Source organism: Sceloporus occidentalis, unplaced genomic scaffold, assembly GCF_023333645.1.
Source record: "Sceloporus occidentalis isolate IW3139 unplaced genomic scaffold, rSceOcc1.0.p SCAF_4, whole genome shotgun sequence".
Taxonomy (NCBI): domain Eukaryota; kingdom Metazoa; phylum Chordata; class Lepidosauria; order Squamata; family Phrynosomatidae; genus Sceloporus; species Sceloporus occidentalis.
Genome location: NW_028316984.1, coordinates 102,180,898 through 102,207,836, shown reverse-complemented (window position 1 = coordinate 102,207,836; position 26,939 = coordinate 102,180,898). Strand labels below are relative to the sequence as shown.

Genomic DNA, 26,939 nt, shown 5'->3' with positions numbered 1-26,939 from the left:
GCCATCGAGCCTCTGTTTGAAGACCTCTAAAGAAGGATATTCCACTACTCTCCAAGGGAGTGTGTTCCACTGTCAAACAGCCCTTACTGTCAGGAAGTTCCTCCTCTAATGTTGGGGTGGAATCTCTTTTCCTGTAGCTTGCATCCATTGCTCTGGGTCCTAGTCTCTGGAGCAGCAGAAAACAAGCTAGCTCCCTCCTCAATATGACATCCCTTCAGTTAGCACTCCTTTGTTGCTGTATGTCATTCATTTTTTAAAAATCCACTCAGCTGCTAATTGCATGAATGGAATTTTGCTTGATTTTGAGACAACCAAATTAGTCTGTGGTGGATGCACCTGTCCTGAAGGAAGTTGGTCATATATTTGTGCATTCTGTAGGGTTATCCAGTATGGTGGAGAGAACTCTTTCACTTCAATATTTCCTCAAGATTCCTGATTAAATCTTGTTTTCCTCAAGATTCCTGGTTAAAAAAATTGGTGACAAATATATCAAGTGGTTACATGTTAGCTGGGTAGGTTGCTGTTTGATATACAGTAATCTTCTGAACTGCTCCATATTTGACTCAAATACAATTAATTTACTGCTGCCAGTATTTTTAAAATGGGTAAGTGTTCTCTTCTTGATAGACCAAATTGCTCCATTCAGTAAAATGGATGGATTAAACATGCCAGGCTCCAAATATATTGTAAGTTAGAAATGATTAAAAGAGCAAGTGAATAGAAATGACGTTTTTATCCAATGAGTCATCTTGCCAAAAATGGAAGAAAGATAATTTAATTGAGATCAAATGTTATCCAGTATTTCCTCAAGCACAGCAATGATGGCTTCTACAAAGATGATAAATTTAAATAAAGCAATTTTCCTAATAGAAAATGTACCACAATTTGTGTTTTGAGCTTTTTTTTTTTTTTTTTGGTGTCATCATTGCTAGCTTTTTAAAAACAATTGTCTCTCAGAAAATCAAATAGTTTAAGGACTACACAAATTTTGGTTTTTCAGATGTTTTGGATTTCATCTCCCAGTATTCCCAGCTGTTGGTCAAACTGGCTGGGGCTTCTGGGAGTTGAAGACAAAACATCTGAAGGACCAACATTTGGGAATCACTGGTTTAGTACAGTGGTTCTCGGTCTTTGGGCTTGCAGATGTTTTGGACATCAACTTGCAAAATTCTTGACCAATAGGCATCCAAGCTGGGCCTTCTCGGAGATGAAATCCAAGAACATCTGAAAAGCCAAAGTCTGCACACCAATGGTCTAGTACAGTGCTCCCCAAACTTTTTTCTGGCTACTACACCCTTTCATCTTGGGTAACAACCCTAGTACCTTCCTCCCCTCACATGCATATTTCTTGATAATAGGTCTGCTGTTCTACTGCAAATTCAAAATAACCAATCTTGGTCACTTTGCACATGGGGGTTGTTCTCACTAGGTGAAACCCCGCGTTCTGAATCCAATCCAAGGAGTGGCGTTCCTATTAGGATCCGATTTAAACCTAGAACAGTTCTAGAGCAACCCGCAATCGTCCCCACTACAAATCGAATTGTAGAGCGGAATAAAATTTTGAATCGAGTTTTCCTCATTTAACGCGTGTTAAAAAAACACTAGGGTCCGACCTACGTTTTTCCATTGATTCGATTTAGGAACCGGAGCATTTAAATAGGAACGACAGCCTTTGAAATTGCGTTAGATGAATGGGAGGAGCGGAGTGCGATGGGGCTGTCCTTGGGGGAGTTGCCCTTTCTGTCCCCATCCGTCTGGCTGTCGCCATTTTTGCTTCCCTCACCCCTTTGTCCGCTGTGGTCTTTCAATAAGAGATAAGGATTATTTTTATTTTTTATTTTAATGGTTTACAGGCGCTTAATCTCTTCAGCGCTTTAAACACCTGAAGTCCCGGCTGGTCAAGGCTTCCCCCGATGGATTGCAACCTCCCCTCTGTGTGGGGAGAGCCCATTTCTAACGGAGGAGAGGCAGGGAAGGGATGGCTCCTCGCGAGGAGACATCTGATCTCGCCCAGGCAGGGAAGGGCTCTAATCAATGGGGGGGGGGGGATAGAGCCTTTCTCTCTCCCTTTCTCAAATGGAATCTGCCTTCTCCTCCAACCCTGGAAAGAGAATCTTTGGGAAGAGTGCTCCCTCCCTGCTTTTCCAGCAGCCTCCTTCATTGATCTCTGGGCTCTCTGAAGGGATTCTCCCATAGTTCCTCTGGAAAGAGCTTCGCTTTGCCAGAAGCCTCTCCCATTGATCTCTGTGCTCTCTGAAGGGATTCTCCCTGGCTGTCTTGGGAGACAGGATGCTGCCCTCCAAAACCTATGCCATAGTTCCTCTGGAAAGAGCTTCGCTTTGCCAGAGGCCTCTCCCATTGATCTCTGTGCTCTCTGAAGGGATTCTCCCTGGCTGTCTTGGGAGACAGGATGCTGCCCTCCAAAACCTATGCCATAGTTCCTCTGGAAAGAGCTTCGCTTTGCCAGAAGCCTCTCCCATTGATCTCTATGCTCTCTGAAGGGATTCTCCCTGGCTGTCTTGGGAGACAGGATGCTGCCCTCCAAAACCTATGCCATAGTTCCTCTGGAAAGAGCTTCGCTTTGCCAGAAGCCTCTCCCATTGATCTCTATGCTCTCTGAAGGGATTCTCCCTGGCTGTCTTGGGAGACAGGATGCTGCCCTCCAAAACCTATGCCATAGTTCCTCTGGAAAGAGCTTCGCTTTGCCAGAAGCCTCTCCCATTGATCTCTATGCTCTCTGAAGGGATTCTCCCTGGCTGTCTTGGGAGACAGGATGCTGCCCTCCAAAACCTATCCCATAGTTCCTCTGGAAAGAGCTTCGCTTTGCCAGAAGCCTCTCCCATTGATCTCTGTGCTCTCTGAAGGGATTCTCCCTGGATGTCTTGGGAGACAGGATGCTGCCCTCCAAAACCTATCCCATAGTTCCTCTGGAAAGAGCTTCGCTTTGCCAGAAGCCTCTCCCATTGATATCTGTGCTCTCTGAAGGGATTCTCCCTGGCTGTCTTTTGGGAGACATGAAGAGGGGATGCTGTCATGGAAAACCTATCCCATAGTTCCTCTGGAAAGAGCTTGGGTTTCTTAAATTCGCTTTCCTAAATTCGCTAAATTTACAAACAGTCAATGAAATGGAAACGATGCCAAAAGATAAATCGCTTCCAAATATTCCGGATTAACGTTACGTCATTCTGACATACTATTGATTGACAGCTCCAAATAAGGTATGGAGGAGAAGAATCGCTTTATTTAAACACCGATTTCATGCCAAGTAGGAACGCTTGCAGGTAAAAACTTCGATTTGAATAACCAGATGGGAACGAAGAACAAAGCGATTCGGATAGCGGGATAAGAACAGTGTTATTTTGAATCGATTTTATTAAAAACGTTGTATTTTAAATCGTTTCAAATCTTAAGTGGGAACAACCCCATGGTCACCTGAGAAGAGAAACCAAGCAGCTGGCTGAACAGCACCTGAGAAGCTTCTCACCCATACCACCTTCACAGTAAAGGCCAGTGCAGACAAGAAGTCTCTCAAGCACTGCTCAGCCAGTTGCTGAGTTGTTACTCCCAAGGTGACCGGGTGTAAAGGGAGAAGCTTCTCCCTGGCAAGGAAGGAACGTCAATCCTTTTTTGTTGGGGCAGAGATGGGCGCAGCCAGTGTGAGTGTTAAAGGGACATACAAATATAACACTTTCCCTCACACGGCTGGCCTCCTCTTCCTGCAGCCTCTAAGGGAACAGCTGGTGGGAGATGGGAGAGAGAGAGAGAGAGAGAGAGAGAGGATGTTTTGGAATTCCTCCTGTACTGGAGGGGAAATGGAGGATATGTCCTGGAAAAGGAGGGCATCTGGGAGTTTCAGCTCTTGCTGAAATCAGGCAGGTTTATGGACCAGCCACCTCCTCTTTCTCTTGTGTGTGTGTGTGGTTTTATGGGAGTTTGCAAAGGAAGTTTGAAACAGCTTCTGGGGCAAAGAAAATTTCCTCCCCAGCTTCCCTTCCCTCTCTGGAGCATGTGTGTGTATGCACTTGTGGAAATGACAGTTTGGAGCATACACAAAAAAGTTCTTTCCAAGCTATCAATGGGATTGTGAGATCTTGCTTTGCCTCCAAGCATCTGGTAAAGAGCCAAGGCTAGACTTTTCCACATTATGAAGTCCCAGGTCTCCCCTCTTCACCAGTTTTCTAGTTTTATCCTGTTTTAACTTTTGTATCAAATATTGTTTCAGCTGTTTAGTTTAACTTATGTTGTAAGCCATTTTGAGTCAAATGTTTTGGAGAAAAGAATAAATAATAATAATAATAATAATAAGTAGTAGTAGTAGTAGTAGTAGTGGTAGGTTGGCAACTCTATTTCTGAAATATACAGCAAAAGGTGATTTGTAACCTGTTGTCACATACAGATTTGGAAATTCAAGTTAATATTTCTCACAGAGACGAATCCTTATCTCCAACATTCAGTCACTTCAAACCAGTTCACACTTACTGCTTGAACTCAAATAAGAATATATTCTTTCACTGCTGGATTACACCCATTGTAGATCTTCTGACTGTGAGAGCTGGCCATATGGAGAGTATTGCACAGACAGATAACATTTCTGTGGAAGTCTGCATTTGTGTGAACAAGCTCAGTCAATTAATGACTTTCTGGAACAATACGTCAGCAGCTTGAAGGGTGTTCAGAAACAATACTTTTCTTTTGTTGCTGCAAATATCACAGCTTGACTGTTGGCTAATGTTTACTTTGTTTCTCTTGAATATCTTGGCATGTGTGACACAGTCATTTACAAAGTAGCTGGGCTCATATTTAGGAAATAACTTCAAAAGTATCACTTTCATAGTAAGGACGTGTGAGGTAATCGTTTTGTTTCTGTGAACCAAACTGAAGATGATAAATTACATAATTATATTTCACAAAATACTTAGGAAATTAAAAAAAAGTGGCACAATTGCTAGTAATGGAGATAAAAATAAGAGGAGGGCAGAGCTGGGTAGTCTCACTTTTGTGAACTCTAGCAATGTGGTTATAATATTGTTCTCTCAATTAGTTTTGGAAAGCACAACTTCTCTGTATCTTTAAAAGTGTTCATCTGAGCTGTTTATATGCCTGATTTGTTTACAGAATAGAAGGTTTCACAGGACATCAGAGCTGGATCAAGTCAATAATAGGAGACTTCTTTAGAGATTTTCTACATGCTTTCCAAGAACATTTGGGGTGGAGGTGGGTGGGACTGGAAGTAATGGCCACTCCTAAAGTTCTGGTTAGTTCCATCCCTCCTGCATCTTCATGTATTCAATGGAAGATTTAAAGGGAGAAACTACTTTCACCCCATATAGGCTGTTTTACCTTGTATAATAAGGATATGCAGTCACGTGGAGAAGTCCATATCAGTTCAACCAAACACATGTGGATATAGCTATGGAAGAAGTGTTTTGGGCTCACATTTCCCTATTAAAATATCCAGTTTGTGCCCCCTGGGACTGCCCTGGGACTGGCAGTGGCACATTGGGTATTTTGCCCCAGAAAATGCAAACATTTGCAAGGCTTGCAAGATGTTTGGAAGAAGAAGAAAAGATACACACAAAATTCATTAGAAAATTGTGCATGGATAAAAATGCACCAAGTGAACAAGTCTAATCTTTAACCAGCCAGAAAAGTAACATCAGCTCCAATTTCCAGTAGGAAAAGGCATGTAAAGATATTTCATTCAATGTGTGAAATGTGCACACTAGGGAAAACACACAGTTTAGGTGAAACGTGTAACAAAAATGTACACAAAATATTGCTGGGAAAGGGAAGAGGGATCTTGTCCCATTGTTTGGAATGAGAAAGGAATGCTGATGGAATTGTGAAAAAAGAAGTGGTGCTGAAAGATCATCACTCTTCCCAATATGTTCCCCTTTCAGACCATTTGCAGGTGGTTTGCCAGAAAATACCTTTATTTTGCTCCCGAGGAGCTCTCCTTAAATGCTTCTAAAAACACCACTCTGTAGAAGAGGGATAGGCAATGTCCCAAGGGCCAGACACCATACATGCTCTCCTATTTTTATAACTGAAAAAAGCCCTTGTCTACTTTTGTGAGTGTGAGAAGAAATATCAGCAGGTTTGGCAGATTATGAGCTCTTTTAGACTCAGGATACATCTTTTTTCCACACTGGAAGTGACCAGAAGTCACTTCTGGTTCTGAAAGTTGTCTTATGCCTAAAATAACCAGGGAATCAAAAACTGGACACCATTGTGATGATAAGCATTGTGCACTGTATTTTGCCTACCCTTAGTGTAGAGAACTGCTACTCAACATGATAATCTACATACTGGTGCCACCTCCTGAAATACAGTATTGACTGCTTGGGCCTGCTGAGAAAGAAGCAATTGTAGCCAATGGGCACAAATATGGTATTGGTCCTTAGCATACTGAGAGGAAAAACTCTCCTGCTTGTCTACCATACCTGTCAAGGCAGTTCAGTCATTGCTTTTCTAAACCAGTTTATAATAAGAGGGCCAGAGTCTTGCATCTTCTCTTCAACAGGTCTTTGTGCAATTAACTGAATTGAAAGAAAGTATAGCAGAAAGTAATTTTGCTTAGCAGCGTCTGTAAGATGGCAATTTACTAATATTAGCACTTTCAGACTTTGCACCTAATGAAATGACACAGTAACTTTTGTTTTAATATTGAATTTTTCTATTCATACTAGTGATGGTAATAAAAGCTTATGAAAAGCTGTTTTCTTATGACTAAGAAAGATTTAATTAGCACAATGACTCCTGGCTCTGAAGTGAGAGATGCTGACCACCAGAAAGGGAGAAGGTGAGATCATTGAATAGGGGGGTGGATGGGTCCATGAGCATTCATTATTTTTCATTCCCAAATGCCTTCCTCTGTTTTATTTCTCACTAGCTTAATGAAGACAGTCCACTATCTTATAGAAGCATATTTACATTTTCATTTTTAAAAAAGTCAGGTTCCTAGCATGTAAACTTTATGTACTTGCAGGAGAGCACTCAAGTGAGCCACAGCTGTAACTGCTGGCCACATGGCGACTAACAGCCAGGGTGGAATAGAGAAGGGTAAGAAGTGATATTATAACCCCTTTTAAATATTTGAAATTCTGTCATACTGAAGATGGAGTAAGTTTATTTTCTTCAGAGAATAGGACCTGGAACAATGGATGCAAATGACAGGAAAATTACCATACATTAAAGAAGTCATGGGGAGAATAGGGAAACTGATGAAGAAATGCAACTTCTTAATGATCTACAGATTGACCAGAAAATCCAGTTCATTCTGCACTCAGCAAAGGACAGGAGATACCCCCTTACAGCCACAGGGCTTTACCACATACCGTTCAGCTGTGGATAAGTTTACGTAAGAACAGTAGCATCACTAGGGGGATGCGGGGTGTGTGGACTGCACTGACTGACACCACTGAAGGGGGGTGACACCCCTGAAGAAAGGGTAACACCCAGTGAACACCCCCACCTCCCTGCCCTGCACCATAGTGCTCAACAGGGAGGGAGAGGGCCCAGCTCCCCCGTTTCTGCCCTGTGCGGCTTTACTTCAGAAACCCCTGCACTGGGTGACACCCTGGTGCAGGACACCACTGTACACCAAATTCAATGTTCAAACACGAATCAACCAACACAAGAGACAATGCAGACTGGGTCAATCAGAAAAATCAGCAGTAGCAGAACACATTATAAGCCAACCAGGGTACAGAATGCTATTTGAAAACACCGACATTCTGGATCATACCAACAACTATTTGGTCAAAATGCATAAGGAGGCCATTAAAATCCACAAACACCTCCCCCACAGAACATGTCCTCTCCCTTTCATAGGGTTTTCTTAGTCAAGGAATACTAAGAGGTGGTTTTGCCAGCTCCTTCTTCCTAAATATAGCCTGCAGCACTTGGCATTAATTGGCAGTCTCCCATCTAAGTACTAACTAGGGCTTTCCCTGCTTAATTTAATTTAAGATGTCACAGGTTCATGTGCCTTCAGAGTGAGCCTACTGATGTACAAATTGGTTCTTATAAAGGCACATGACCAAGGTTTTTGGAGGGCATGAGCCCAAGCTCACATGTACTTTACTGTATGTAGCACATTCATCATGCTGGGATTATGTACAAAGTGGACACCAGACCATATTATACAGTAATTTCATTTTTAACATGATACTTTAGTATAGTGTTGAGTTTGTACATGGGACACTCAAGTTCAAACTCTTGCTTAGCCATGACACTCAGGAAGGGGAACTTGAGCAAGACAATTAGACTTCTTTGTTGATAAATAAGAGATGTAAAATGATTTAATCTGTCAACACACTCTTATTGCACAATCTATTTTCTCTCTCTTTTTGAAACTTTACTATTCAGTGATCAATACTGGGATTATATTATTTACTGTGTATTTATGCAACAGATTGTCTCCCTTCTTTTGTGTAAAAAATTGTTTTAGTTAATAAAACCATCATAAAGGGATTTAATATACTGTTAAAAACTGTTACCATTTCCATTTTTCATCACCATCAAGGTAGTGTGGAAATATAAGGAATACAGTTGTTGGACATTAAACCTTTCAGTGAACACATGGGGTCTTTCTGTTTGTAGATAGGCATTTCTGTTCACAAAAGTATTGGATAATACTATTATTCCACTTTAACAGCCATAGTTCCATGCTGTGGAATCTTGGAACTGGTAGTTTAGGACAGGGCATTTAAACTTCTCAGCTAGAGAGCTCTATTGCCTCACCAAACTACACATCCCAGAATCCCCAAAAAATGCAACCATGGCAGTTAAAGTGGAGTAACAACATTATAATTGTTAAGTATCAATATATGGAACCATCTCTATTAAGGTGGAATAATAGCACTATAATTGTGTGAATTGACCCCAAGTTACTTGAATTGTGTATCATAATGTACAATAGTTATTACATAACTATTGTCTTGTCCAGTTATTATTTACTCCTGAAAAGATCCCCATCCAAAACTAAGCAAAACATTTCAGAGTCCACAATCAAAGTTTTCAAGTAGGTACTATGCTCCCACAGAGAAATGCACTCATGGTTGCCAGGCATGATAAATGCAGTTGAAATGCTCTGACTAGATAAGTAATTCTGAGGAACTAGTAGAGTGTAAAGTTGGATCCTAGATGAAGGTGAGTGATTTCCTGACATTTGAATATTAGGCAAGTCCAGGATTGCCTGAGCCCAATAATACTTTACTGAAATGTTTGAACACAGGTTTCTGGGTGTTATGGACCATTGGTCTGATCAAGTATGCTGGTTTTAATGTTTATAGTTTTAATTAAATGAATATTTGAGCTGAAGAACTCTTGCATATGTAGGAGACATTCATCTCATTCTGTTAGGGGCCTTGGCAACCTGACAGGTGGGAGATCAATGCTTTAAAATATGTAAATAAATAGTTGTCTTTTAAAGTTTTATATAAATTGTGACATTTGCTTATTAGTTACATTGCATTTCCCTGCCTCCATGGTGAGCAAGCTTGAAGGAAGGGAGCAGTTTGATATCCTCTGTAAACAGAGGCCAGAATCCCCGGTGGCATTTGATGCCAAGCAGTAGTCACATGAAGGAGGTGGAGGCAGAGGCAGAGGCAATTTAATGCTCTACCTCCCCTTTGATTGTCCTCATTGCTCTTCTTGCCATGACACCCACATCCACACTCAATGCAGAGTGACCTAAGCTGGTTGCTTCAGGGCCGGGTAGGATTCCTCCCCCCTTTACCTGGGTTTTTCCCTACCCCACAACTGGGATTTGAAGAATTGGCTATGGGTGGTGTCTAAAATAGGTTTCCACTTGGCAGGTTTTGGAGGGGGATTAGTTCATCAGATTGATGTACACCTTGGCATCCTTTTGGAGAAAGGTTGGACTTTCGAACCACTCTATGGGTGATGGGACCTGGGAGATGGAGAAGGAGTCTGTCCTTGGGGCTGACCTGGAGTTTTACTCTCTTTTATAGAGTCTTGTAACTTGATGGTGTCGCCCCTAGGTTTGCCTCCCAGTAAACAACTATCTGGGCAGCAACCAATGATTTTTAGATTGCCCCTACAGTCTGGTGTTTTACCTTAGGGAAGGGAGGCTTGTTACAGGTTGATGTCTGGGTCTCAGCTGAACCTACATCAGATTGCTTCCCCTCTCTGTTTTGCTTATCCTCAGGTCCAAATTCAGTTAAACTGGGATAGATCAATAAAGTGATCCCTTTCCAACCCATTTACTTGTTTCTGGTCTTATTATTTCAGGGTTGGTCATTAAATATTCCACCTCTCTTTCAATGAGTTCAGGGTCACCTATATGGCTTTTGTGTGTCTCCATTTCATTCTCACATTCTTTTGAGGGAGGTCAGGCAGAGAGGAAGTGACTGCCCTAAGGTCACACAACAAGCTTCACGGCACAGCAGCAATTTCAGTCTTGGTTTCTCAAGTCTAACCACTCATCACACTGGGTTACAGTGCAAACTAACACTACATATTATCTCAGTATGAATTTCCTTCAAACACATAGTTTTGGTTAATTATGGAAAGAGGAACAGAGCTGATTGAACCAATATAAACCCATCATTCAAATAATTTGTAACACAATATTAATTCTAATAATATTTATTAGATAAAATAACTTGAAGGAGTTGAATAATTGGCATGTTTTCAAATTGTCCTTAATTGAATTCTTCATCTTTCACTTAGAAAGCCACGTGGGGTGCAGGCTCTGCATGGAGTAAGTAATTTTCGTTAACAGGATATAATTGAGAAAGAAGGAATACATATGTACAATGTGCCTGGAACTCTGTTAATAATTAACATTGAATAAATAGATGTGTGTGGAGTTCCCATTTTTCTACCTGTCACTGTTGGCAGTTCATCATGTCATTTGCATCCTAAGTGGATCTGTTTATTCAGAGAGATGACACCACACCATTGCTGGGGGATGCAGAAACCCTTTTGTGTAACATAACTAAATGCAAACCTGCTTTGTTGCTATAATGACCTAGTGAGAGCTAAATTGATGTGAGGTTTGTTTGTTTGTTTGAATACACAGGTCAGAGCCTAAAGCTATGTTAGTCAAATGCTTGATTCTGTTACTGCTTTGGCTCTATAATAGCAAGTTATAGGTTCCAAGCAACATTTGAATATTAAGCAAGTCCAGGATTGCCTGAGCCCAATAATACTATACTGAAATGTTTGAACACAGGTTTCTGGGTGTTATGGACCATTGGTCTGATCAAGTATGCTGGTTTTAATGTTTATAGTTTTAATTAAATGAATATTTGAGCTGTATTGTCTCTGTATTATTTTAAAAATTTTCAGAGTAGCTGTGTAGGCCATATAGCACATTACATTAGCATCCAAAATCCACAAAACAGGGATTCCTTAATTTTGGCCAACCAAAATGCACAACCTACATGATGCAAGCTTTTGAAGCTCCACAGGTTTCTTCATCAGGCAAAGGTATTAATTTTTTTTTTTTTTTAATGATGATGTTAGTGAGAGGCCTGCATTTTGTCATGCTGTTGTTATTGTGTTATTCTGTGTTGAGATGGTGTGGAGGGATGTCCATGCAGGTAGATCCCTCTTCCTTCTGGCCACGTGGCACTGGAAACAAAGCATTTCAGAATCCAGGACATAAAATTTGAATTCTATTAGCAATACAAAAAGGTACCACAAAGTACAAAAAGGCACAAAAAGTGATCTCACGACTGGATTACTGTAATGTCCTCCTGGCTGGGCTTCCTCTTTCTCACCTCCGTCCTTTAATCTCTGTCCAGCATTCAGCTGCACACATTATCACTTCCTCCCACCGCTCTGACCACATCTCTCCTGTGTTGGCATCCCTTCACTGGCTCCCTCTCCCTTTCCGCATTCAGTATAAGCTCCTGCTGTCGACATTCAAAGCCCTCCATGGACTGGCCCCTCCTTACTTATCAGACCTTCTTTCTCCTCACCTTCCCACCAGGGCCCTCCATTCTGGTAGTCAAGGGTTCCTGTCTCAGCCCAGGATTTCCTCTGCCCCATCCCGGATTCGCCCCTTTTCACTTGCTGCCCCTCACTCCTGGAACCTTCTTCCCCCACAAGCAAGAGCCATCACTTCTTTAACTAGCTTCAAAACGGAGTTGAAAACCATCCTGTTCAGAGAAGCTTTCCCAGGCATTGCATAATTGTCGCTTACTATCTGATGTTCTTTTGTTGCCTGTTTATCAAACCATTTCCTGTATTGCTATGTATTGTATATGTATTATCCTACTTGAGAGTATGTATTTTCCCTGGATGAAGATTAACCTTCCATTTTGAAGCCAAGCCCTCCCTCCAGTCCATCTGCCTTGGTCCAGGCCTCGGAGGTAGAGAGGAACTGCTGGACCTCTTACCCTTTCCCGCCACCACTCCCTTCTCCTTCTGTGTCATGTCTTTTTAGATTGTAAGCCTGAGGGCAGGGAACCGTCTAACTAAAAAGACTGCATGTACAGCGCTGTGTAAATTTACAGCACTTCATAAATAAAGGTTAATAATAATAATAATAACATGGCCAGAAGTAAGAGGGGCCTGCCTGCATAAACAAAACTAATTCAGTTTTACATGTGGAGACTCTTCCAGGCCAGTCACCCTGGCAGCTGTAGGTTTTGGGTGTTCTTCACACACACACACACACACATAGTTAATATGCCATGGCATTAGTTTCAAGTATAAGGGAACTTTCAGAGAAATAGCCCTGCTGTTGGGAACTCAGGGTTGTGTCTTCTTTTACTGAGTCAATCCAGCCATAAAGTAATGTTCTTCTTTTCCTGCTGCTCATATGTGTCACTTTCATTGGTTAATGAAGTTTTGGATTAGGTTCATTTTACATTGCAATTGTTTTGTAACTGGGTCATTCTTAAACCGAATTGAACTTCAGTTATGATTTTATGAATTTGCTATTATATCAATATTTAGCTGTATTTTTATTGTAACCCCCCCTTGGGAAGACTGATGTCTTGAAAGGTGTCAAATAGATAAGTAAATAAATAAATAGTTCAACACAGTTAGCATTAACTATTTACTTAGCAACTTAGTAATGAAATTAACGGCTAGTGTGAGGAGGAAGGTAAGGCTTATCTCTTTCTTGTCCTCCTCATACTAGCTACTATTTCCATTACTAGTATGCTAAGTAAAAAGTTAATGCTGATTGTGTTGAACCATTTATTTATTTATTTAAATGGCAGTAGCTGATATTTTATTAGCATTGTGGAAATATGGACTTACACAATCTGTTGTAATGACACTTACAAAATGTAATATGTCAAACTGTTGCTTTCTTTTCACTCAGGTTGTGACAATATTAGCAAACATGTCTGTCCTGGATCAGTGTGCTTCGGAAATAATCCAAGGGAACGGTATGTGTTTCAACAATTATATGGTAGGTTTATAGGTTGGGTGGACAGAAACAGCAAGTTCACGTGTTATTTTGTTTTAACTGCAAGACAGTTTTAATCAAATACTGTAAAAAACTACAACGCCTCAGATTTAACCTTATTCAGTCCTCAGTCCCCCTTTTTGCAGGTTACGTTGGGAATTGTAGTCCAGGCTGGTACAATACAACTCTGTGGTAGACAGGTACTGATACTTTACCAAACTACAAATCCCAGGATTCATTCAGCTTGAGCCATGAACATCAAAGTGGTATGAAACAGATCATGTTTAATAGCCATTATTCTTGGATAGGTTTTCTTAAGTTGACCATGTAGAGCATCTTTTCTTATACTCTCACTTCCAGTAAGTTTTTTTTCAGGGAAACATTTTGTGGATTTCTTGAACTAATGACATCATTAGTACAAACAGAATATTCATTTTGAATGAGTAATGTGAGAGACTGTAGATGCTTTCAAAGTCCTAGTACAGAAATTACTATATACAGTATATAACTATGGAAAGACAAGTGAGGGAATGTTACAATTCTTCATTAGAATTGGCTTATGTGTAGATAACTATATGGAGATTTTGCTCAAATTCAGAATTTGAAGTTGCAATGCCAAATTTGGTTACAATACTGTGGCTGTTTTTAAAGTTAAACCCATGTTTGTCACTAAAAAATTACTGCTTCCTGAGGATTCTTGCTATAGTCTTCACAGTATGTCATTTCTTCATAGGTGTTCAGGTTTTATTGGAAATGCTCTTTGAGAAATCATCATCTGGGAATCCAGCAGAAGCAGCTGCCTGTGAACGAGTTCAGCAAAAAGCTGCAGTTACGCTTGCCAGGCTGAGCCGTGATCCTGAAGTGGCACATATAGCCACAAGTCTCAGTTGTAAGAATTTTAATGCTTAACACATGGACACAGTGCAAATATACAATGTGCTGTATCCTAGTAAGCAAGGAAAGAGATTTGAATGAATTTTATTTAGCTTGTACAGCTAAGAGGGTCAGTCTGTCTACTAGCATTTAGGGCTTGTTTTATCTGATTCACTGAGTATTTTTGTCTCCCTGTGTGGATGGAATATGTACATCTTGACTCGGTACTGTGAATCAGTTAAGATATACACTAATCACCAGTTTGTGTATCCTATGAACAACAACAGCATTACCTCGGCAGCACGTAGTCCAAAAAAGGAACTTGTCCATATCAGACAGTTCTATACTATATATATATATATTCATGTTGCTCATAACATTGCAGTTGAATAATTAATTCACCTGAACAGCTCACCAGAACATAAACCAATGAATTAATTTTTTTAAAAAATTAATCTAAACATTAAACAAAAATCTAAACATTCAGAAGAACTATTTTTACTATAGGAACTGTTCCCGTGGAATACATTGCTTCAGCACCCTTGGAGTTTTTTAAACAGAGATTGGATTGGCATCTTTCAGAAGTGCTATACTTGTATATTTTTGCATGGCAGGCTGTTGGACTAGATTGCCCTTGTGGTTCCTTCCAGCTCTAAGATTCTATGATTCTGTGCTAAAAACATGGGAGTAACATTTAACAAGATTAAAGTAAGGATGCAGTTCTTTGCTCATTTCATTTCTGAAAGAAGCAACCAGTTATTTTAGGAGTGTTCTTCCTGTTCTGAGAAGGCCTTAAGAGAACTATTCACAGGACTTATTTTGTGCAAAATTCACGTGTGTGTGTGTGTGTGTGTGTGTACCGAAAACAAAATTTTCTTGACAAAAAATAGTGGCCAGTATTCACTAAGGCAGTTACAAATGCAAACCACCTTAGTTCCATAGCTTCATAATGTTTTCTGGCCTGACCCTCCCCCTCCCCCACTTACCAGGCAGCAGCCATAGCAGTCAATGGGGGTAGATCCCCCTATCAGTCTGGAAACAACTTGAACAATCTCTGATGCAACAGTCCCTGTCACAATTCCCTCTCACACTGGAGATGTGACTCTCATCAACTGCTATAGCTGGTGTCTGGCTAGGGAGAATTTCACAGTTTCTATAAACTAGGGAAAACATAGGGATCATGGATGTGAACTAGTCAATAATGTGTAATTCTATGTTATGATTTGTAACTGTCTTATTGAAATCTGTCCAACATTTTCTCCACAGAAGGTGATATTACTGAGCAGAATTATTATTTTCTGCACAGAAAATACTGCTTATGGTGTTACCCTCCCCTTCCAGTGCAAAATGTGTGAGACATGGCAAACATAACTAGGAGATTCAGTGGGCTTGAAATTGAAATATGAGTTCTCTTTGAGTGACACTGATGTAGTGTGCTGTCAAAAATGCATCACATTTCCATGTTTCTTTCTTTTTATTGCAATAATCAGCATTTTCACTGAAATTGAAAAATCTACAAAACAGACCACGATCAATGTGCCTAATAATAATGGCTTGAAAATATTCTTTTCTTCTCAATTTTTGTTTTTACATGTATAGGTATCCCACGTCTCATAGAACTTTGCAGGTCTCCTTCTGAAAGAAATAACAGTGATTCTGTTCTTGTCGCATGTCTGGTATGTCTGCACTCTGTTTTTTTGTACATTTTCTTTTTGCTTTTGAAAACACTGAGTTAGATTTAGAATGTTATTCCACTGACAGGAGCATTTCTGAATGGCAGTCCACCCAGAATGCCCCTGTTGGAAGAACAGGGAGAAGTGATTTTCACTGATTTGCCCTCTGTCTACAGCCCAGTGTACCCCAGTGCTACCTTCTCCAGTGTTCAGAAGATACCCCAACCTCCCTGACCAGATTTGGGGGGGGGGGCATAGAGTGTAGGAAGTGGAGGGAAATTTGATCCCCCCAACACACACACACACACACACACACACACACACACCAGAAAATCTCCTTTTGATCAATCCTCATTTACTAATAGAAGGGATTCTTCCATGCATAGGAAGCTATTAGTGGATCCAATTTCATGGAATTATATTCCGCACATTATATCCTCATCCCCACCCCCGTATTCCAAATATTAGATCTTATTTTCATTATTTATTACAGGTTTCTAAGGAAAGACTGCTTGGGAAAAATCAGTGCAAACATCTCATGTCAAGCCAAAAGCCTCATATAACAATGGAGTAGTGTTTCAGATCTGGTGAAGACACCAAACATTTATTGTGGATGCATTCCTGAATGTTCAGAACCATTAAATTCAGTGAGGGTTAGTTTCAGATAATTATGCATAGGTTTGTCCTACACAGATACTATTTTGGCTTTGGAAATTATGAATTTAAACAGCTGGAACAAATAAAGCTACTTTTTAAGTTGTTGTGTATACATTGTGGCCGCAACATACGCGGGTGCCCTATACCCGGCTTTCAGTTTACACTGAAAGTCGTGTGACAAGCAAGAAATGGCATGTGTGCCCGTGCCTTGGGCGTGCCTCCATGCCTCTGTGCCTGAGCTCCATTAGTTTCAGTGGGGCTCAAGCATACGCGGGATATGCCTTATGCGGAGAGGGGGGTCCAAAAAGGATCCTCGCATAAGACTGTACTTTCAGAATTAGTGGCAATACAATGCAAGCAGTTTAAGAATATCAGACACATCCTTACATTAACTTTTAAATATACTACCAAAATTTTCCTGTCTAAGAGCTTTTATTTTAGTATTTTAACCACACAGTCTTTGTATATGTCTACTCTCTGATAAGTTTAGAGGACTGAAGCATAAATGCATTTCCCGTTTTCTTAATTCTGATCTTTCTGATATTTCAAAGCAAAATAAATAAATAAATAAAAAAAATGGGGGGGGGGAGTTTAAAATATAGTAAGGAGCCTTGGCAGCTCTATTTGGGGGCAATACCAACTCGTAAATTTATACAATCTATCAGTCCATCACCTAATTAATCAATAACTTATCCTTAATATTTGCATCTTTTATATTTAAAAATGAGTCTTCAATATTTCATCAAATGTTTGTATTCTATGAGAAAATGAAGACTCATATAGGGAAATGATGAACCTCTCAATGGAGAAGATGGCAAAATGCTAACAGGGGACAGAGAAAAGGCAGAATTACTCAACACCTTCTTTGCCTCAATCTTCTCAGAAAAGGAAAAGGGCGCTCAACCTGAGGATAATGGAGCAGAGAACAGATTAGGGAAATTTCAGTACAGAATAAATAAAGAGATAGTAGAGGAATACCTTGCTAATTTAAATGAATTTAAGTCTCCAGGACCAGATGAACTACATCCAAGGGTATTAAAAGAACTGGCAAATGTAATATCGGAGCCATTGGCAATAATCTTTGAGGACTCCTTGAGAACAGGAGAAATCCCAGCAGACTGGAGGAGGGCAAACATTGTCTCTATGTTCAAAAAGGGGAAAAAAAGAGGATTCCAACAATTATTGTCCAATTAGTCTGACATCAATACCAGGAAAGATTCTAGAGCAGATCATTAAAAAGAGAGTCTGTGAACATCTAGAAAGCAATGCCATAATCACAAAAAGTCAACATGGGTTTCAGAGAAACAAGTCATGCCAGACAAATCTAATCTCTTTCTTCAATAAAATTACTAGCTTGGTAGATGAAGGGAATGCTGTGGATATAGTATATCTTGATTTCAGTAAGGCCTTTGACAGAGTTTCCCATGACAATCTTGCAAACAAGCTTGTAAAATGTGGGCTAGACAAGGTAACTGTTACATGGATTCATAACTGGTTGACCGGCCGAACCCAAAGGGTGCTGAACCTTTTCATCCTGGAGAGAAGTGACCAGTGGGGTCCCATAGGGCTCTGTCCTGGGGCCAGTGTTATTCAACATCTTTATCAATGACTTGGATGACAGAATTGGGAGCATACTTATCAGATTTGCAGATGACACCAAATTAGAAGGAATAGCTAATACTCCAGAGGACAGGATCAAAATTCAAAATGACCTGAATAGACTTGAAAGCTGGGCCAAAGCTAACAAAATGAAATTCAACAGGAAGAAATGCAAGGTACTGCATTTAGGGCAGAAAAATAAAATGCACAGATATAGGATGGGGGACACCTGGCTGAATGAAACTACATGTGAAAGGGATCTGGGAGTCCAAGTAGACCACAAATTGAACATGAGTCAACAGTGCAATGCGGCATCTAAAAAGACCAATGCAATTTTAGGCTGCATCAGTAGAAGTATAGTGTCTAGATCAAGAGAAGTAATAGTGCCATTGTATTCTGCTCTGGTCAGGCCCCACCTGGAATATTGTGTCCAGTTCTGAGCACCACGACTTAAAAAGGATGTTGAAAAACTGGAGCGTATCCAAAGGAGGGTGACTAAAATGGTGAAGGGTCTGGAAAGCATGCCCTATGAGGACCGACTTAGGGAGCTGGGATGTTTAGCCTGGAGAAAAGAAGATTAAGAGGTGATATGTTAGCCCTTTTTAAATATTTGTAGGGATATCATATTGAGGAGGGAGCAAGCTTGTTTTCTGCTGCTCCAGAGAACAGGACCCGGAACAATGGATGCAAGCTACAGGAAAAGACATTCCACCTCAACATTAGGAGGAATTTCCTGACAGTAAGGGCTGTTCGACAGTGGAACAAACTCCCTCAGAGTGTAGTGGAGTCTCCTTCCTTGGAGGTCTTTAAGCAGAGGCTGGATGGCCATCTGTTAGGGATGCTTTGATTTGGATTTCCTGCATGGCAGGGGGTTGGACTGGATGGCCCTTGTGGTCTCTTCCATCACTATGATTCTATGATTCTTTGTGAAGGCAGAAGCTAGCTAAGTTTTTAGTGCCTGCCCCAGAGTAGTTTGGGACAGAGATGTAACCCAGAACAAAGTGAGAGAAAGCAGTGCTTGATGCTCAGCAAAGACAACAGGTAACATAACAGCCTTATACCTGGGGCCATTCTTGCTACACAGCACAGCATATACTTTATTAGTGAGTTAAAATATCTCGGTACTCTCCACCTTGGAAGAGAGCTACATTTAGAATGCTTTGCACTAGTGGCATTTCCCAATGGACCACTTTGCTGTTCTGAATGACTACAATAGCCAGACTCTGTCTCCACATAATATCCCACCTGTCACAAGACCATAGGCATATATATTGTTAGTTTGTCTGTAACAGACATATTTGACACCTTGTTTGTCTATAAGCTTTCTTATGACCTAGTTCTCTTCTCTTCCAAAAAACACTGCATTGCCTATATGTTAGCAGAAGTTAAATCATACTGAAACATGCTGGTCTGGAATCATTCAGTTTTCTTTGAATAGTCAGCTAGGCTTTTTATTTTTTAAAAATGTAAATTTATTGTCAGATTGCCCCAAGCAGTTCCCAATCTTTTGTGACTTCCTTATCATGACACAAGAAAACAACTTCCATAACAATGACATTGTATTTCATGAAAATAAGTGGACAATATTTCTTTTTGCAGTAGAGTTTTATGTTCAGATTATTGTCTCTGAATGTTTGGAGATAATGTGATTTATTATTTGTAACACAGTAATCATTACAGACACCAATCAAAATGGAAGCAGCTGTACTCTAAGTATGGTGGAAAGATAATTCTTATGTCAATTTGAGGTCTTAACAGATTTAAGCAGAGCTGAAGCGGCTTGCCTGAGGTCAAACTATAAATCTCTTGCAAGTCTTGAGAGCAGAATGAAGACTAGCTTCCAGAGAGCATGACTGGTGCAAGCCTCATAGACACAAATGTGCCTTATGCTAGTAAGGAGATTTGAGGGTCTGGGAAGATAGCAGTTCTTCATTCTGAGGACTTTTCAAGTTCTTTTCAAGACGTCTTTGTTGTCATTGCCCGAATTTAGTGTGGTTTGTTCAACTGGAACAACAACTTCCCATTATAGAATTAAGCCAAGAGAGCTGAAGCATAAAATTGTTTGAAACAATGCTGGCAAGTAATAAATGAGATAGTAATCTCTTCAAACCAGTTGGGAAGTAGTCCAAAGGAAGGCTGGAAGGAAATGAATTTAACTTGCTCCTGTACTAGGACAGGGAAAGGATGGATGACTTTACTTCAGAAGGAAAATGGAGGTAGAGGGGGGAAAAATTCAAATTTTTAAAAAATATACATAGAAGTAGGATCCTGCCTTTCTTTCCAAAATGGGAAACAAGGCTACTAACAATAAAACTGATTAAAATAAATATAATCCAAAAATAAAGTAATAGAAATTAAAGCACAAAAAGGCAAAATAAAAAATTAAGGCATTTCATGCTATACAATTATACTCTTATCATTCTACTATAAGTGCCTTAGCAACATTCTATGGAATTCCAGGATCTGCAGTTATCTATGGCATGTAAAGTAGCTCTCTGAATGAGAATTCTTAATCCCCCTCCCTAAACTATAAATCCCAAGATTTCACAGTATACTGAAAATGTGTAGTACAAATTGTGCAGTGCAGTTTAAAACACACATCTAAAACTAAATGCTTTACTTGCCTGACAAAAATCTGGCTAGCAACCAAAGTCAGCAATAAGAAGAATGTCTATCTGGGCCACTAGTTATGTACATATAATCAGATATAGAGGACTTCAATTGAAATTCAGCATAGGATTAATACCACACAAGATATAGTTACAGTCGGCCCTCTGTATCTATGCATTCTGCACCTATGGATTCAATCAACCATGGTTAGAAAACGTATTTTTTTTAAATTCCCAAAACCTTGATTTGGCCATTTTAAAAAAGTGACACCATTTTATTATGCCATTGTATATAATGGGATGTGAGTATCTATTGATTTGGATATCCATGCGAGTCCTGGAACCAACTCCCAGTGGCCACTGAGGGCCCACTGTAATGTCATAAAGCATGGCTTTTATACTCTTTGTCACATTCTCCTTGCAGGCAGCGTTGCGTCGACTAGCTGTGATGAGCCCTGATGGCCTTCAAGAATCAGACTTCCAGCAGCTGGTAAAGCCCAGGCTTGTGGATTCCTTTCTGCTTTGTACCAACATGGAAGAGAGTTTTGTATAAAGTTATCACAATTATTCCAAACAAAGCCATTCATTGTGAAGTTGATGGCTTTCACGGCTGGCATCCATAGTTTTGTGTGGGTTTTTTGGACTGTGTGGCCATATTCTGGAAGAATTTATTCCTGATGTTTCACCTGTATCTGTGGCTGGCATCTTCAAAGAATTCTGAAGATCCAATCAAAAAAAATGCAGAAAAAACTAAAGCTATTCATGTTATGCAGGATTTGGTAGTTAAAAATTATTTATAGTTAATTTATTTTAGAAGCATAAACATTAGCATGGAAAAGATGATATCATTAATTTCTGATCCTTCTTCTCATCCTCCCTGGATTTGCACAGAAAGAGCACAAGAGGCTTCCCTCCTGCCCTTTGCACTCTGCTGCCTGAGACATCCTTCTCCTGCAAAGTAGACAGGTCAGCCCTACTGACTTGCAGAAACTGTTCATAAGTGAACAGTGGTAGGGGGATGCTCTGGGATCAAGAGCATCATCCTACCAGTGCTCAGTTAATGGTGGCTTCTACATTTCACTATATTCATTTTTCTTATAGGTAACTTTCCAGGTAAATCTTTATCTAGTTCTCCATCCTCTTTCACACTGTGGCCAAATTTTATGGAGTTATAAAGATGGAAGTGATTACTTTTTCCACCATTATCTTCCATCCCCCACCCCCCTTCTCAGGGTTCAGGATGCATGTTTACTCTTGTAAGTGTGCATCTGGAAACCTGTACAGAGAAAAAAATGGTTTGTATGTATTTATGTGTACATACACATAGAAAACATCAAGAAAAAAATCTTAATTAGCTCTGCCCTCAGCTTCTTTGCTCAAAACTGACTCCTTTTCAAACTACCTTTCTCTTTTAAAAATAAGGCAATTAGGGTTTTCCTTATGTAGCTTAACACAGACATTTTAGTTTCACACAGCTGTATAACATAGCAAGAAGGGTGGTATTCATCGTGATTTTTAAATATTCAGGTGGAAACAAATTATTCTCAGATTAATATGCCTGGGAGGGAAATAATGTCTTCAGAGTAAAATGTTTACCTTTTTTTAAAAAAATCACAAATAACAGTTTTATGTAAACATAGTGTTTGTAGATTTACTGAAATACATTAATGTTAATTAATAAAATATTTAGAAATAAAGAAAAATATAAAGTAAACTGTATTCATACTCTAACTCTTGAGTGGCACAATTATTGGAAAAACACTTTACCAATAATATAGCAGATGTACATAGCAGCTTTATATCTGGAGTTGGATTTTATGGAAGCAAAAGATACACACACACACTGTATACTCCACACACACAAACACACACACACTCACTTTATACTCCACAAACACACACACAATGCATTGCTATCCTTTTAGTGCAGTAATGACTAAGTGCTGATGAAAATGATCAGCATTAGTGAGAACAAGTTTGTCTTTGGTAGAACTGTGGATCTACTCCAATTAAGGATCTGAGAAACTAAGATGATGCTTGCCAATCTAGAGACTTGAGATCAGTAGGATTTATGCATATGTAAATGCTTAAATTTCTTAAAAGTGCTAGATCCTGTTTGATCTTGGAAGCTAAGCAGGGTCAGCCCTGGTTAGTACTTGGGAGACCACCAATAAAAACCAGGTGCTATAGGCTATATTTTAAAAGAAGGAACTGGCAAAACCACCTCTGAGGATTCTTTGCCTAAGAAAACCTTATGAAATTCATGCAGTTGCCATACATTGGCAAGCAACATGAATGCACAAACGCACACACACACACACACAAATGCATCTGTATCCTTGTGCCTTACTGCAGGTTAAGTGTGCAGAAGGATTTGTGGCAATGTGCCAGGTCTCTAGTTACATTCTTGTTTTCTAAGTGGCATCCTTGCCAGAAACATTCTTATATCAGTGATTTCCTGTCAGGTTATTGGAAACATTTAAAATATATATTTAATCATAAGACAAGTCTGGCCTTAACTGCAAGAATAAGTCTTCTTTTGCACACGCTATATATGCTCAGATTGTGAATTGTAAAATCACACTTCGTTTGAACTGTTTAAAACTATTTTTTGTCTTAGCGCTTATTTGCATCACTAATATTATTATTATTTATATTTTAAGTTTTTTTTAAAAAACTCCAATATTATTAAATATTATTTGTATTTAAAATCTCTGGCATCTGATATTCATTTGAAATAAATACTTTAACTTACAAAATTGAAACAAGGCCTTTGTCTGTCTATGCACTAATTCTAATTATCTACCGCATTGAGGAATTCTAGGAAACCACATCAGTTGGGTCACAGTGCCAAAATACATCAGTTGAGGTGCATGTTCACAGTGTTTTTGTGGCAGAAGAGGGCATGATGTGTGAACTCCCCCTTATATGACTTTGTCATATTAATGTGTGTGCATGTATGTGTGAATATACACAGGGTCCTATAAAACATCTTTCAGTGTGTCTCTGGTAGACCTGTGTAAAGTGGGCCTGGGCCATGGGACTTGAAAATAAAATCACAAAGGACAGAAGTCCTTCTAACTTGAGTAAAACTATAGCCAACATCCTGTTAGTGTTGTGGGTGTGTATACTGTATGTTCAGCTTAGATAGTGTATCTTTCTTTTTGTATGAGTCTCAGTGGGCTATTCTCTTGTTCTTGTACTCTGTCCCCAAACCTTCCCCGCTTTGGCAGTTGTCAAGTCCAGGAGAAGCAAATGTTGGTGGTTTGTACCAGTTGAAAGGAGGTGGCAATTCAGACCATGAAAATACAGCTGCTCTGGGTTCCTGGGGGAAAGAAAAGAAGAATGCATTTTTGGTTTACTCTCCCCTGCCCAGCTGAGCCCACCTGCTACTTCAGCATGTGAGTTGCCTCCTTCTCGTTCTCCTCCTCATCAGTAAGTAGTGGCAGTGGCCACTCTGAGAGCTTGACAACTGCACGGGAGAAGATGCAGAACTGCGTAGGAAGAGTTGCACCTTGAGGTAAGATCTCAGCTTTTATGTGTGATATAAATGTGTGTGCATATATGTACACATGACTGATATTTCTGAAAATCAATGGAATACAAGACTTGCAGAGATAATTTGATTGGGTCCGCGACACAGTCTGAAGGGCAATCGCAGCAGATGGCGTCTATGTCTATAGGACAGTGAATCTACTCTGGGTGTATGGGAGATTATCACATATTCCCAAAATAGATTTAGCACCTTGGATAGCTATCAAAAACAGGTCTTATCACATTCTCCCGGGGCCAGGTCTATGCAGCCTATATGCAACCTGTATGCAACCTGGGCTTATCTCTTGGCTTTTCAAGAATGAGAAAACCCCGTCTTTGAAAAGCCACAGAATAAGCCCAGGTTGCATACAGGCTGCATACGGGCTGCATATACTTGGTCCTGGGAGAATGTGATAAGGCCTGTCTTTGACAGTTATACATGCATCTATCCCATCAGGAAAAAGATGGGATAAGGCACATGCAATAATCTCCCTAGTCCGAACTTTAAAGGAGCTATCCAAGGTGCTGAATCTAGTTTGGTAATATGGTTCCATATCTGGATAGCAACTTTAAACTTTGGACTAAAAGCCATAGCAGACTCACTACCACACTGAGATGGAATTGCTACTGCTGAGAGTACCACTTATGCTGATAGACCTTTGTTGCAAATTCTGAAAATTATGGAGAATTTTTGACTGGGAATAAAACCAGCATTAGGATCAATATTGATCTGCAGTGTTAACAGTGATTTGCTCAAGCAAATGCTTAGTAGTATCACAATCCTTATACCAGTGGTTTCCAACCTGGGGGTTGGGACCCCTTTGGGGGTCGAATTACAGTTTCACAGGGGTTGCCAGGGACCCCCTCAGAGCACCACTTCCCAAACAAAGGACCTCCAAGCTAAGCTCTTTAGTGCAGCAGACACCTAAAAGCCCCTCGGTTGCTTAGCAACTGTCCACAGTGTCCCTTTCCTTCCTCTTTCAGGAACATAGAGCTGTGCAAAAAGGAAGAAAGACAGCACAGCCAATGAGTTCCAGTTTCACTTTGAAACACTACCCCTCTACCCCTCTATACTGGGGCTTTCTGGACAGGTTTCTTCAGAGGGGGCTGGCCATTGCCATCCTCTGAGGCTAAGAGAGTGTGGCTTCATGGCCAAGGCTCAAGGCAAACCTATCCTGTGGCTTTCTGAACAGGTTTCTTCAGAGGGGGCTGGCCATTGCCATCCTCTGAGGCTGAGAGAGTGTGGCTTCATGCCCAAGGCTCAAGGCAAACTTATCCTGGGGCTTTCTGGACAGGTTTCTTCAGAGGGGGCTGGCCATTGCCATCCTCTGAGGTTGAGAGAGTGTGGCTTCATGGCCAAGACTCAAGGCAAACCTATCCTGGGGCTTTCTGAACAGGTTTCTTCAGAGGGGGCTGGCCATTGCCATCCTCTGAGGCTGAGAGAGTGTGGCTTCATGCCCAAGGCTCAAGGCAAACCTATCCTGGGGCTTTCTGGACAGGTTTCTTCAGAGGGAGTTGGCCATTGCCATCCTCTGAGGCTGTTTTTGTGATTAATCACTATGCTTTACTTGTGTTCAATTCGTAACAATGAAAATATGATTCATAACAGTAGCAAAATTAAAGTTATGAAGTAGCAACAAAAATAATTTTGTGGTTGGGGTCACCACAACATGGGGAACTGTATTAAAGGGTTGCGGCATTAGAAAGTTTGGGAACCACTGCCTTATACAGTTCTATTCCGGGTTTTATATTCATTAAAGACGACAGTTAAATTTATAAACAAACTTCATGAAAAACACACCTATTGTTTAATTTCACTTGAAGATCTAAGTTGCTTAACAATACACTCTACTCTTTCTGGAATATATGTTTTAATAAATGTCTTATACACAGCATTCTTGTTCATCACAGAGAAAGCTATGCATTGCAGCTATTGTATAGGCCCTGCTATAGATTCACAGTTCATGTTCAATGAGAGTCTTCCAACTCAAGATTTTTTTTTTTTTTTTTTGCAGTTCAGGAATCATTTATATCTCAATTTTTTTCTGCACAAAATAGTTTCATTACAGAATTTCCAAAATGCAAAAACAAAACAAAACAAAACAAACAACAAAAGCATTGTAACACAGTCTTAGTCTCACCCAGTGGGGAGGAACCATTTGAAATTCTTCATTTTATAAGCAAAAATAAAGCATAACAATCTCTAGTTGGTGATTTCCTGCTACTCTCTTCATTTATAATATGTGGGGAGATTGACATGATCACCTTATATGCCATAAAATCAATTCCTAAAGTTATGTTCATATTAAAAACCCATCCACTGCAATCACTGATATTAGGACCCACAAAATAGTAATATCTGACAGGAAAGTAAATAGTTCTCACTATTTGTTGCAGTGAATCAAAATTTGTTTTAAAATATTTATAAGAAATGGAATTCTGCAGTAAAAGAAAAGAAAAAAATATTTATGCTCAGTCACACAAAAATGTGTAAATGATAGAGGTGGCAGAAGAAATTCCAACCATCGCTGTCAGTGATGGGTGGATGGGTGGGGGAAAGAAACCCCAAACCCCCAAAACAACCATGGTTCCACTGGG

At 40.0% G+C, this 26,939-nt stretch overlaps 1 protein-coding gene across 1 annotated transcript in view; it reads left to right on the top strand.

The window, feature by feature from the left end:
* The window catches only part of INSC (INSC spindle orientation adaptor protein), a 94,413-nt gene extending 70,896 nt beyond the window's left edge, over positions 1-23,517 (top strand). Inside the window, exons 8-11 of the mRNA XM_089521099.1 lie at positions 13,310-13,376; positions 14,130-14,285; positions 15,869-15,945; positions 21,232-23,517. Coding sequence (XP_089377225.1) covers positions 13,310-13,376; positions 14,130-14,285; positions 15,869-15,945; positions 21,232-21,360 — 429 coding nt within the window. The 3' untranslated portion in view covers positions 21,361-23,517. The remainder of the gene's footprint in view (positions 1-13,309; positions 13,377-14,129; positions 14,286-15,868; positions 15,946-21,231) is intronic.
* Positions 23,518-26,939: the final 3,422 nt, after the last annotated feature.